General features: G+C 36.9%; 1 protein-coding gene across 1 annotated transcript in view; it reads left to right on the top strand.

Annotated features, from left to right (window-relative positions):
* Positions 1-14,993, top strand: part of LOC145693415 (protein takeout-like) — a 112,594-nt gene that overhangs the window by 74,534 nt on the left and 23,067 nt on the right. Inside the window, exons 3-4 of the mRNA XM_081769387.1 lie at positions 8,034-8,184; positions 14,143-14,276. Coding sequence (XP_081625513.1) covers positions 8,034-8,184; positions 14,143-14,276 — 285 coding nt within the window. The remainder of the gene's footprint in view (positions 1-8,033; positions 8,185-14,142; positions 14,277-14,993) is intronic.

Raw genomic sequence — 14,993 nt, 5'->3', positions numbered from 1 at the left:
TCACTTCTGTGCGCCTTAGAGGTGCATATATACAGAAAGGAAAAAGTAAAAGATGCACCAAAAAGTACAGAAAGTGTTCAAGTTCAAGAGGTACACATAACAATATAGTGTGGAGTTTTTGTGCACTTCTTGCACATTTCGAATCACCATACATAACTGCGCAGTTACACTTAGGGCGGGGAGATTTGCCGTGGGGAAAATAACCTCTGGTTTTTAGTAAAACACTAGGTATTTGCCCCCGAGGTATTTTTGCGAAAACCCGGGGTTTTTCAGTGAAGAGATTTGCTCATTATCAACCGTGGGGTGAAATACCCAGGGTTTTTCTTGAAATCCACCGACTTGCTGTACATGTGACTGAAAAGTATTATTTTCCCTGTCTGTCTAATCGAATCGAACCCAGCGAACATGCTTTCTGCTTTCCTGTGAGCATGGTTATATCTTTCTTCTGCAGCGTTTTTAGGATTTGGAATAGGCGTTAACATGTAGCTTGTACAAGCATAACCACCGTCTGCTTTTAATAATCCAGGAAGGTTTCTTTCTTCGGCTATGACTCTCAGGGAACAGTTCCTCCAAACTGTTGAATCATGGGTGGAGCCAGGCCAACGTGCAACGATATTCAATATTTTCATATTAGAATCACAAATTAGCTGTGTATTGATACTATGTACCCCTTTCCTGTTTCTGTACAACTCTGCAGTTGGATCAAAGGATGACAGAACTGGAATATGCGTGCAATCAATTGCTCCAATTGTACCAGGGAATTGTGAGTCCTCATAGAATTTCAGTTTCACTGCAGGCACTTCTGTTCCTGCATGCATTTTTATGAACTGGGGCCTTCTTCTAGCTATAATTCCAACTACACTGTGAAATATTTTTCCTGCAGTTGTGCGATGCACATTTACCAAATCACCACCAACTCGTTGAAAAGTGCCTGTGCGGAGAATGCGTAATGTAATCAATACCTGTAAATCTGCGGAGCATACAACGATATGTTGTATTTTTAATTATATTCTTTGGGCAAAATGTCTGATCTTGTATATAAAATATGCACTAGCCAGCTGGATTAAGAAGAAGAAAAAAAAAGATATATTATAAAGTCAATGTATTAAATAAATGAATGTGTTGTTGTTGCTGTTGAGAGAGTTCATTCTTAAGTTGAGAAAATTCATCCTTACGTTGCTGTAGCTCATCCTTACGTTGTTGTCGCTGTTCAGAGAGTTCATCCGTAATTTGTTTGAATAGATCCATCATACTCTTAGTACGATTTGTTTCAGTCTCATTCGTACTGTTATCAACCACTTCGTGTTCAATATCGATCATCTTGGCACTTCTATCTATTTTTGTGCCACTTCTCAAAATAGTGAAACCGTCTCCTTTAGCCTAACCGGCATAACCGTGGGACGTGAAACTAAAGATTTCATTTCATTTTTTCAAAATAGTGAAATTAATATTTGGCTCAATTGTGATCATCTTACTAAAACTTCGGAGCGATACACAAGGTCTCCCGGGTTTCGGCACCATATATATTATATAACTGATATACCACCTCCTGATCCTTAACGATATTATTTTATCGTTGTTATTTGAGCACACAATGAGTACACTAAATTGACATAATGCAAAATGTCGTTTATTGTATATCTTCTTTTCATATAAACGTTATAATTCTTACAAGGTAATTAAATCTTATTTTACTTCTGTCACCATAGCAATAACTAAATATGTCGTCTTGGTGATAACAACAACAACACATTCATTTCGTTGTAAGCAGTCATGCTTACGTACTGGTTTGTGTAGATCTTCTTCAATCAAATGCATTAATGCTCGGAAAGTTTCTTTGCTATAGCCAAAACGATCTCAAAATTCTTCATTACTGAAGACTGCCAAAGTATCTACTCTGCAAGGTATTGTGTAATTTCTTTGGTGTAGCTGGTTCTCAATAACGCCACTCACGTAATCGATGTGGTCTATTTCGTCCAGGTTGATTACAGGAAAGTATTCCGTCTGAAAAAACACTCCTACCAGTAGGATACATTTCCCCCAGTAAAGTGCTAGGTATTTAAACCTTGGGTTTTTTCACTGTAGACCAAATATCTCCATTTTTAAAAACCCAGAGATATTTAACTCTCCAGACGAAAAACCACTGGTGTTTTGCTGGTGTTTTTTACCAAAACCAAGGGGGCAAAAACCTCGGGTTTTCTTGACACACACAAGCCAAATCTCTCCAATTTTAAAAACCTAAATGAGAAAACCCAGGGGATTTGAAAACCACTAACCAAATCTCCCCGCCCTTAGGGTTTTTAAAAATGAAGATATTTGGTCTACAGTGAAAAAACCCAAGGTTTAAATACCTAGCACTTTACTGGGGAAATTTATCCTACTGGTAGGAGTGTTTTTTTTAGAAGGAATAATTTCCTGTAATCAACCTGGGCGAAATAGACCACATCGATTACATGGGTGATGTTATTGAGAACCAGCCACACCAAAGAAATTATACAATAAGTGGCAGAGTAGATCCTTTGGCAGTCTACAGTAATGAAGAATTTGGAGATAGTTTTGGCTATACCAAAGAAACTTCCCGAACATTAATGCATTTGATTGAAGAAGATCTACACAAACCAGTACGTATGCAGGACTGCTCCGCAGATTTACAGATATTGATTACATTACGCATTCGCACAGGCACTTATTAACGAGTTGGTGGTGATTTGGTAAATGTGCATCGCACAACTGCAGGAAAAATATTTCACAGTGTAGTTGGAATTATAGCTAGAAGAAGGCCCCAGTTCATAAAAATGCCTGCAGGGACAGAAGTGCCTGCAGTGAAACTGAAGTTCTATGAGGACTCACAATTCCCTGGTGCAATTGGAGCAATTGATTGCACACATAGTCCAATTCTGTCACCCTCTGGTCCAACTACAGAGTTGTACAGAAACAGAAAAGGGGTACATAGTATCAATACACAGCTAATTTGTGATTCTAATATGAAAATATTAAATATCGTTGCACGTTGGCCTGGCTCCACCCATGATTCAACAGTTTGGAGGAACTGTTCCCTGAGAGTCATAGCCGAAGAAAGAAACCTTCCTGGATTATTGATAGCTGACGGTGGTTATGCTTGTACAATCTACATGTTAACGCCTATTCCAAATCCTAAAAACGTCGCAGACGAAAGATATAACCATGCTCACAGGAAAGCAAGAAACGTTCGCTGGGTTCTATTCGATTAGACAGACAGGGAAAATAATACTTTTCAGTCACATGTACAGCAAGTTGGTGGATTTCAAGAAAAACTCTGGGTATTTCACCCCACAGTTGATAATGAGCAAATCTCTTCACTGAAAAACCCTGGGTTTTCGCAAAAATACCTCGGGGGAAAATACCTAGTGTTTTACTAAAAACGAGAGGTTATTTTCCCCACAGCAAATCTCCCCGCCCTTAGAAGAAAACTATTGTTTATTCATTGTTGGCGGAAAGTTTTTTTTTTATTCTTTTTCTTTTCTGCACTTCAAAGGATTACACCGGAAAGTTTACACAAATAAAAATAAGCTTTTCATTGTTGCATTGTTATACTGTATTCTCAATGATTTTGCATTGTAAATATTGGTTTAAAAAAATATTCAACAGCATTTTCCAAGAATTGTGCTGTATATTTAAAATTATGCTTTATTTTATAAAATTATGCTTTATTATGCTTTTAAAATTAGTTTCTTCTGGGCCCTTAGACAGCCATAACTTTGTTGAAAGTACCAACCATATGTGTAAATTGCTATTTTACTTTTTATGCTTTTGGTTTGCTCTACTACTAATAATAAACATGAATTAGGCCTATGCTGTATGGTAAGCTTTTAGAAATCTTAATTATTTTATAAAATATAATCTTTCTGTTGTTTAGAAAATCCCAGTTTTTCATTTTTCACGTTACGGTAACCTATCCTTATATTTGATAGTAAAGTGATTGGTAAGTTTAATGGGGATATTAGCAGCGAGGCTATTTGGATTGGAAGCAATGACGGCCGTTGAATAGGACCCACAGATGTCCCGCTTTAGTGGAGAAAGTTCAGGAGTTACATTTTCTGTACCTCCAAAAATTGTTCAGAACTTCAAATGTTTTGTTTTTTCTTCAAGTTAATATTATTCCTGTGACACTTAATTACCACTTTTATTAATCACTGATATTCAATTAATAGGAATAATATACTCTCTGTCACTCACTTTTTGTGACAATGTAAATTTTCATGTGGTATCCGGGCAGGATGCAAATAGGGATGCGCACGAGACGTGTCGAGACAGGATTTTCTTGAAAAAATTCGAGTCGAGACACGGCTCTTCCAATAGAAAAATATACATTTTTCGAGTCGAGACATCACTTTTACAGCACATTTTTGAGACGAGACAGCCACAAATCTTGTCTCGTGCGCATCCCTAGATGCAAAATCATAAATTGAAGTGGAGAATGGTGAGTTATAGAAAATAATTGTTTTATTATTATTATTATTATTATTATTATTATTATTATTATTATTATTATTATTATTATTATTATTATTATTATTATTATTATTATTATTTAAAAACTTCGTACTAAAACGTTTCGACATAGAGAGCTAAGATATTTGAATATCCATAGTTATTAAATTATGCAAGATTACGGATATCGCTAATCACTACTACACTTTATATAAGATTTAGGATTTAGATTTCTGGACTCTCGGCATCTATGGCCATTTAGCCCGTCACGTATGAGCGATAACATCCCTCGGTGAACACAGTATCCGGGGAAAGGGAAGGAAGTAAGGAAGCGGCCTGGGACCTATATATTAGATACCACCTCGGCATTTGCCTGGTGTGAATGAGGAAAACCCAGGAAAACCCCATTCAGGATGGCTTGCCTGAAAAAACTTTTTACACTTTTTCGATCGAGTGTTTACCACCAGGTTAATTACATAAGAAATACATGTTAATTACATAATATACTTTATTGTAATTAATTCGCATATAAAAGTATGAGGGTGAGTCAGAAACTAAGGTTACAAGGTCGATATTTCTTGAGTTCTGTTATAGAGAAATGAGGAGTGTGCCGTAATTTTAATACATGGAGTTGGCAACTGTGGAGAGTTTCAGCCACTCACAACCTACGGCGCTAATTATAGGTAAACACAAATGGCGACTTGTTTGGAAAATTGATCTCGCGAAGAAGTCCGCTCAGTTATTCGATTTCTGTGGGCGAAACATGTAACCGCGGCTGAAATTCACCAGCAGCTGGTAGAGATTTACAAAGAGTCTGTAATGTCTCGTCAACATGTCGCAGCATACTGACGAAATTTTGCGGCTGGTGGAGAAAACGTCACCGCGTACAGTCTAGAACACCATCATGTTGTTGAAGCAGTTTCCCTGGGACATTATCGACCACCCTCCCTACATCCCGGACCTCGTTCCAAGTGACCGGAAGGAGCACCTACCAGGCGTCTCTTCTTTTCAGACGAGGAGGTGAAACACTTCGTGACAACGAGGCTGAGCACGCAAGGACATTTTATTTTTATTTTATTTATTTTATTTATTTATTTATTTTATTTATTTATTTTATTTTATTTTATTTTATTTATTTATTTATTTTTACCAGGAGGGAATTTTGAAACTTATCCCACGACACGACAAGTGCCTCAACCGATATGGATACTATCTCGGAATATAACCTAATGTATGCACTATCTGTTGGCTGTATTGGTTGTATGAAATGATATATTACACGTTTCACTGCAGGCTTTGTAACCTTACTCTCTGGTCACTTCTCGTATACAAACGTAATTACCTAATTTGAATTACCTTGCTTCGTTGCATACTTTAGTAGGATATAATTTTGTCTAGAAGACTGTTCACCGACAAAGATTTCGAACCCCGATTACAACGATCTATTGTTAGTACTGTATGTAAGTTTTATCTTTCCTGATTTTATCTCCATATTTTGAAGAAGAGAAGAAATGGAAATATATCAGATTCAATTTTCTTAATAATTTGAAATATGTATTTTTAATATTCGATATTAAAGAAAAAGATAATAAAAATACTTAGAGTTCTCAAACTAATATTTTAAAAACAAAATAAGTTTACTTGCTCAGGTCAGAATTTCTATTCCATCCCCAATTCTTAGTGTTTGAGTTTATAATAATAATAATAATAATAATAATAATAATAATAATAATAATAATAATAATAATAATAATAATAATTTAGTGGTAGTAACAGTAATGATTTAAAAATTAATTCCGTTGGAAGAACTGTATTTTACTTTGACGAAAATTGTAATCTTTATGGACAGAACTCAAGAATTTATGAGCTCAATTACCGATCAACAGAATAGGCTTAACTGTGTTCTTAAGTTGTTGATCTTTTGGTACGACCTTGATTATATGAATTACTCATAATACAGTATGAGATTAAGAGACTAAGGGAACAACTAAGATAGTAGAATATCTAAGATCCAAGGTAAAGGATAGCAATGGTGTAGCCATCTAATGAGATGAACAAAGAACTATCTAGTCAGAGGAGAGGTAAAGCGAGATTAAGAAGGAAATGGATGGATATGGTTAGAAATGATTTCAGGGGAAAAGGGGAAGGATCCCTGAACAAGATTTGATGGAGAAGATTCATCAGAAACGTCCACCCCAAATAAATGAGAAAAGATGGAGAGAAAGAGAGAAAATAATCACTCTTTAATATTTATTCTATTCTAGTAGAGATGAAATCCTATGTACACTCATGTCCAAAATTATTGTCGCATGTCTATAAATATGCTATGGTAGGAATATAATTTGATAACGAATTCGCTCGCTATTTCTTATAATGTTAGTATTTGTATAATCGCCAAAGACATGTGTGTGGAAAATTTCATGTCAAAAGAGCAGTAAATAAGAACAATAGAACGAAAATAAAACTTTCTTGTCCATTTAGCAACATTCTGTTTTACTCATTCTAATTTTCGTATTTATAATTCTTTTCCTATGAAATTTACCACAAATATACATTTCCCGATTATACACATAGTATCAGTATTGAAAGTATTCTACAAAAATCATTATCAAATTATATTCTTACAAGAAGACAGTTATAGATATGCGACAATCATTTTGGACATGAGTGTACACACAATATCTGCAGCATATATTTGTACATACGAGGTGTGTTCAAGAAGTATCAAGCCTTATTTTTTCCCGTGTAAATAAATGAAGCGCGGAGCACTTTCTTCAATGAAGATGTAGAACGGACACTCATGCGCAGTCATGATTTTCTTTTTTTTTTTTTTTTTTTTTGCTCGCAGAAAGCGTCAGTCACTGGCAGTCGGCTGACGAGTTAAGACGTGTAGTGAGTGGTCATCGGATTTCAGTTTTTTTTTAATGACAGAAAAACCTAAGCAACGACATTGCATCAAATTTTGCCAAAAGTGTGGCGATACTCAAGTGGAAACCATTTAATCGGATCGGTACATTCAAGTTTGAGCAAGAATTTGGGCATAAGGAGAGTGTCCATGAAATTTGATGCATTCTTTCATTACCAAATACAACATTCCTGTGTGTCGTCAGGCTCCCTACTCACCTGATATGGCTCCGTGTGACTTTTGGTTATTTTCCAAGCTGAAAATCCCACTAAAAGGGATTCGATTTGAATCAAGAGAAGACTTGCGGAATGCGACGGCATAGTTGCTCACCATTCCAAAAAACTAGGTTTCAGAAGTGTTTCCAGCAACTGCGCTGGGAGAAGTGTGACTATTACCAAGGGGACTACTTCGAAGAGGATTAGTGTTCCGGATTTCCAAATCAATAAATGTAGTTTTGCCAACCAAAGGTCCGATACTTTTTGAACACACCCCATATAAAGAAAATATCTTATACGGTAAACTAGACTAAACTATGTAAGAGGACAAAGCAATTACAAGTTTGACATTACTCAACACATAACCATAAATTTAATTTCAAAATAGTACCTATTACCATAGTAAAGTATTGACAACAATGAATTTTCTCTTTTCTTCCCAGGAATTCCAGAATTAGACATTCCTCCGTATGATCCTTTAATAATACCGGAGGTAGAGTTGAAGCAACAGGGAACATCAGCAGTTAATTTCCAGGCAACATTTAGAAATGTTACAGCTATTGGAGGAAGCGGTTTTGATATAAAAAGTATAAAGTAAGTACGAGTAATTATTCTTTTTTATTAGAGCTAATATTTAAAAATAATAATCATAAGTAGCTATATATTATACTTAAAGGTGTAAAGCCATCTGAAGAAATCTTGATTCAAATGCGTTTACTTTTCTTCTTTATATAAAGGTAAGTAGAAATGTTTTATGGCTGTGTGTTTCAGCTCTATAGGTTCACATGAAACACCAACAACTTTCGTAATCTCCTGTGACAATTTAGTTTTAGGAGATAACAATGATTTATCTAATATTGATATTGTACTTGCCGTATCTACAATTATTGAGCGAAGAATCTAATATAAATAAAATAGAGTTTGTTTGTAAGTTTGTTGTCTTTGTGTCTATGTGCAGCCTGGGGACCAGACAAGCGGACCAAGTTACAAAAATTTGGTCACGGTACCTTGGTCTAGGCCTCAGACCAAGACGAAAGTCGCAACAGATAAATCATTCACGAACCCATTATTCGACAATCATGAATCTTCTACATTCCTTCAATGTAATCCCCTGCAGCATGTTGCACCCGTTGCCAAATGTGGGGAAGTCGCAGGATACCAGCAGCGGTGCCCTGTTTGTTGATTTCTGAAAGAGAGCGCCCTATAGCTCGAAGTATGCATCTCTGCTGCGGAAACGCATCCATCGCAGTGGTTCTTTCATCAAAGGGAACACATGAAAGTCACGTAGACTCATGTCCGGTGAATAGGATGGATGCTCTAGAACCTCCCACCCCCATCGTGGAAACATGTCCCTCACAACACCTGCGTTGTGACAACGGGCGTTGTCATGCAAAACAATGGATAGATCCCTGATGAAGTTGGGTTATTTCCTGCCGAGTGCAGGACGAATATGTTCTTCCAGAAACCTGCGGTAGTACACTGCATTGACGGTTTGGTTCAGAGAAACTGCATGCCGTAAAATGACACCCTGTGCATCGTATGCCACTATCAGCATTACCTTCACATTCCCAGGTTCCTGACGCAACTTCTTGGGTCAGGGAGATGATGTGTGGCGCCATTCATTTGACATGCGCTTCAGTTCTGGCTCATACGAGCGCGCCCATGTTTCGTCAAGTGCGATAATCCTGTCTAGGAACGCGCGACTTTCCCGTCTATACCGTGCCAAATGATCACCTGCGAGGGCGTATCTCAGTCATTTCTGAACGTCTGTAAGTTGGTGCGGTGCCCACCGAGATGCAATTTTTCGGTACCCAAGGACATTGTGCGACACATTCAACACTGTGGTATGGGATGTTCCTACCTTGTTCGCCCATTCCCTCGCAGTCCATCTCCTGTCCACATGCAGCAACGATTGCATCAATTCAACGACTCGGTTGTCGACCACATGGCGTCCTCTACCTGGTTCCTGTTGCACACTGCCACATCCTGCACTAAACGCTGCTACCCAACGTTCCACAGTCCGATACGGCAATGTGTCGTTCCCGCATGCTTCACGTAGTCCGGAGTGACATTCCGTGGTTTTTTTTTTTTTTTTTTTTTTTTTTTTTTTTTTTTTTTTTTAATACCACGGGCCACTTCAATCTTTATCCATAAACGTTGTTCTAACTTGGAAAGCATCGCCTTTAGAGCTGTGTGCTTTGCCAACCTGCATTCAACACACTTCACTACGATCACTGCCGCGCCTACACTAGCGCCACCACCTGCGTTGTATAGCTCCACCCACCCGCTACAAGTGTTGCCAACTGCAGCTCGCTCAAAATTCCCTGTGCGGGGATGGGACAGTGTTGCCACTTTTTCTTTCGAGCCCTCGCATATATATATATATATATATATATATATATGAAATCAAACTATCCAAGTTAGCAAATGTCTAATATACAAACGAAAAACATAACGTGCACAAGCCCAGCGTATACAATCAACTGTGACATGAGGCTGACAATGGCAGTTGCGCGGAAGAAACAAGCAGTTGTTGTTGTCAGCACCTCCTCTCGTTAGCGTCAACTCAGTGGAGGAATCAAGGTCAACCAAACGAAGCGTTAACACGATCTACCAAAAATGTCCCCGCGAGCTACCAGTTCGCGATAGACAGTTTGGCGATCACTGATGTAGAAAAAGATTTCAAGCGAATAAGCTGGAAGTTTTCATAGGGGCTAAGAAGGTTGAGACGGAATGTTAGGATCGAAGGTTCGTAAAATTGTGTATCAGCTAAAAGTAACAGGATTAAAAGAAAAATGTAAGCAGGGTGTAATTATAAAGACATTAATTGGAATGGATATTGAAAATATGTTGCCTGTCACCAGCATTATTTAAGTGGAAGAAATAGTGAAGAATAGTTTAGTTAGGATATAGTACATTAGGAAGAATGTAGATGTGTTGTATATATTATCCTTATACATTTTAAGATTCTTGTTGCGTTGCTGAATTTTAATTAAAAATTAATATATTAGAGCGCTTGTGAGAAAGCTGTGGAGAGTATGGGATGAAAATAAATAAAATTTTAAAAAATGTTTACGATTGCGATTAGAAAAAAAGGAAGGTGTTACAAATGTAGATGTCGAAGGGAAGAAAATATCACAGCTTCCTAGAAATTACACGGGACATCGGGAAAGTTAGATCTTTTTTGTAAATCTCTTATTTACAGGAGGAAAAATTTTAATTTAGTCCAAAATACACCGATAGAAAAGGGATAATGAATACCTACAAAGAGGTGATGTTATATTCACGTAGATTACCGGTAGAGGGCAATGAATGCTATGATCAACAGTGCCTCGCTATGGATGCAGTAGATACCGAATATTGGCCATGGAAACTTAAGAGCTCATAAGCAGTGGTAGACGTACAAAAGTAGTGGTTGATTGTTTCCCGCGTCACACTGCGTTTGAAATTGGTTCTGAACCCTGAAAACAGGCTAAGATGGTGTAAGGAAACTCAGTTTGTGCAGTTAACGCAGTGTTCACTAAGGTGAAGATGGTCATTCGGCAGAACCATGCAAGTTCATGGAAAATATCCATTGTGAATGAACATTGGCACTATTGGGCTGAGGATGGTGCGCTTAACGCTCACTGTCCGTAGGTCAGTGCGACAACTGCAGTTCCACATCAGATATGTCGACAACAAAAAGTTAAAAAAGTCGGATTACGACCAGAAATCTCTCCTCCAGAAAATGGCCTGTCTGCCTCTGGTTCCGACCTTCATACGGCAGGGGCGGCTTTAGGATTTTAATTTTGGGTAGGCCCGCTCCCTCGCTTATCGAAACATATACACATTTGATTGATTAATGACAGTAGGAAATTACTTTTACAGTATGGTTGATGCTATTTGTTCAATAATTATCTACCATTAATATAAATAGTGGAAAATATATTTACTACAGTATTTATTGTATCTTTTAGCGTTTATATATGTTTCAATTTTTTTGGGTAAGCCCGTCCCTACCTGGCCTCCCGCTATAAACACCATTGGCATACGGATACATCCTTAGGCATCAGCATTAGACAAGTTGTCATAGCGCAGCTCACGTTAACCACATCGTAGATTAGGACTAGTGTCATATCCAGGGTGTCAGCTGCAACATGTATCAGTTTTCTGGACGCATGTCTACATCACAAGTGCTGCTCATCAGACTCCTTACGCCTCCAATGGTATCACGAAAGTAGTAAATGGAGGAAGAATGGCGCGTTATCATGTTTAGTGACAGTTTTAATTCGACGACGTATTATTTTCAAAGTCACTCTTGTATTACGAGTCTAGTGGTTAGTTTAGTAACTATGTGTTCGCATTATTTCCAGAAGCGAAGTACTGTAAAGTATCGAGTATCTGGCTCGAAACTATTCGACCTAGTTTTATATATATTTAAAGAGAAAGAGAGAAAAAACTCAGTAATATGAAATTGTTTAAACGATCTACTCGACTTGTAACACTTTTGAAACAACGCAACCGTGCCAAGGTGAAGCAGCCATTGATCAAGGACATTTTCTAAAACTAAAAGCTGTAAGTTTTGACTCTTTCAGACTTACCTTTTCACATTTGTGTAATCATTTATCAACATTAACGTTGTTATTTTAAAATTGTACCTACGCACAATGTATATCATATTTTCTCAACCTGTGTATCTGTGGTTCTGCTGGGTAGTACGCCAGTGAGAACCTGGTTTACTTTCTTCCTGAGAACGCTGAGAACCCCTGGTTTACATTATTTAATATTTCCTGCAATTAAATTAAATTTATCTTAAAATGTATCATTATTACATATGCTGCCTGTTGGCAAATCCTGGGACTAATTTTTTTTTTTTTCTTAAGGCCAGGCTTAGAAATGTTTCTTCCACGTTTCTCGATCTTTAGCTTCCTCTTTTAACTCCCAGTATTTTCTTCTATTTTTCAAACCATTGATCAGTTATGTTCTTCCTACTTTTCACTTCTCTTCCATCTTTCCCTGTATGGTGGTATGAAAAAGGTAATTTCTTCGTAAAATGTTGCCAATCCAATTGGCCTTTGCGAAGATGCTCACTTAAAGTGTCTTCTTCTTTCCTACTCGTTTTAAAATATCTTTGTTTGTTACTCTCTCCGTCCCTTTTATTTTCTCCACCTTCTTCCCACACACCATTTCGAAGCTCTCTAAACATTTATTCTCTAACTTCCATAATGTCAAAGTCTCTGAACCACACTATACAATATTTTTATTCTTTGACTTACTTTATCTGCAATATATATATATATATAATATACATACAGTATAATACATAAGAAATACTTATAAAGTACTAAGAGATCAGAAAATATTTATGAGAGCATCATTTGGTATGAAAAGTGTGCTTTAAATGATAAGGATGGGGCATGAAATAAGTAATTATAGAAATTCGGGTTATTTGGCTTTTTTTTTTTTTTTTTTTTTTGTTATCCGGTCTTCTCTCCCGTCATACTAGGCCGAATAGTCGAGGGTCTACTGTATATACATTTACATGACGAGACAAGACTTCTACAAACATTTACGAGACGAGAAAACCTTCTCCTCTCGTCTTGTCTCATGAGCAGCATTAATGATAGTAAATCGAAAATAATCTTTTTGAGGTATAGATCTAAAAGTTTGAAAATTATTTTTGTACAGTAATTTATACCTGAAAAGAAAAACGTAAGTTCTGTTTCAATTTTTTTTTCTTCTTTTACTTTTTTCCAACGAACTAATTATACATAGAAAGATATGTTATTTTCCATTTGACTAATATTTAAGAAAAGTAGTGTTTAACCTAAGATAAGGGAAGTCTTCTTTAAAGGATACATATACTTTGAGAAAACATTGTGTATCGAACAATTATGGGTTGATTGGTTGTAAATTATATCATTTAAACTAGCCAAACAATTTTCATAAATCTACTTTGAGACGTGAGAAAGAGATTTTTGGAAAGATCTCGACTTTCGAGAAACTAGTCTAGAAGTGATTATAGAAGAAGTTATTTAGAAACTAATTTGGGAAAGTTCACTGCGGAAGGGTGTGTAACGATTTTCTTGGTATGGGATGCTAGAAAGCGATTCAGCTAATCTGGGCAATATTTGTAGGGAATATTCATTTGGTAATGAATTAAAAAAAAAAAACGTATAAAATTATCTCTTACTTCTCGTAGCAAAGTTCGATTTTCTATATATTAAGCTTAAAAGAACTAATTTTCATTCACAAAGTTAAGCAAAAAGATTTTGAATTACACGGGAATATGGTTACTTTACGGAGTAAAATGGTTGAGAAGAATAGTTTTCATAATTTTGATAACTTTTAAGAATGAAATAGTAACAAATTCCTGCTGGATGTGGATTTTATAGGGATAGGCTACATAGTACAGTAAGAAACAATATTAAGTATAGGTTGGAGCTGTCATTAATTATACCTCCAACCTATACTTAATGTTGTTTCTAACTGTACATATATGCTAATTGTAATATTATGAAACGTTTCATTTATAATTTATTTGTTTCAATCTTGGTAATTTTTCATTTTTAGAGCTAACATAGACAACTTTACCATAGCATTTGAGTTGTTCATCCCTTACTTGGAGATGTCATCATTCTACGATGTTGATGGTAAAGTGTTATTGCTTCCCGTGAGAGGAAGGGGAAAAGCTCATTCTATCTATTGTAAGTAAACATATTTACTCTTATAAGTCTCTATTTAGTAGATTTTAAATACATTTGTTTCCTACAATTTCACATGGAATTCAAAACTACATCACTTCCATCGGGAATTAAACCAGCATCTTCCATAAAAACGAGAATGCTAATCCTAAAGCGATACAGAGGTTGTTCAGTCTACATTTGGCCAATTTCGACTTACCTAAAAATTTAGAAGAATCCATGGCGTCAGATCCGTAAGCGCTCGATGTGCTTCCCTTGGTTCCTAACAATAGCCCGACAACGTAATTTCCACTGTAATAGGCTTCTCTGAAGAACTGGGACGGGCATCTTGTCCCATTCCCTTTGCACAGCTTTCCAAAGTCCTTCTACAGTCGTCACACGCCGTTTTCCCAAAGCCCGCTTCAGCAATCCAAATCCACAATAGTCCATAGGATTTGCATCTGAAGATTTAACAGGTAACCCTTTGAAAGGTATCACCTGTATACCACTTGCCTCCTCCATCTCCCTGTAGAATGCGAGGGACGAGCGTGAGGTATGTGATGAGGCCTTGTCCATGTGAATGCGCACCAGATTGGCGTCATTTCCGTACATTCTTGAAATCTCATGCTCGTAGATCGGCCGCATGATCTGCTCCTGAAAATACTGTGAATTTATTTTGCAGTTCTTCGCCACCCTACGAATCTTCAGTTTACCTCGGTAACAGTAGCCAGTAACGACAAT

This window comes from Thermobia domestica, chromosome 8, assembly GCF_964235325.1.
Source record: "Thermobia domestica chromosome 8, izTheDome1.hap1.1, whole genome shotgun sequence".
Taxonomy (NCBI): Eukaryota; Metazoa; Arthropoda; class Insecta; order Zygentoma; family Lepismatidae; genus Thermobia; species Thermobia domestica.
The sequence above is the reverse complement of the archived record's forward strand: the minus strand, read 5'-3'. Positions and strand labels throughout refer to the sequence as shown.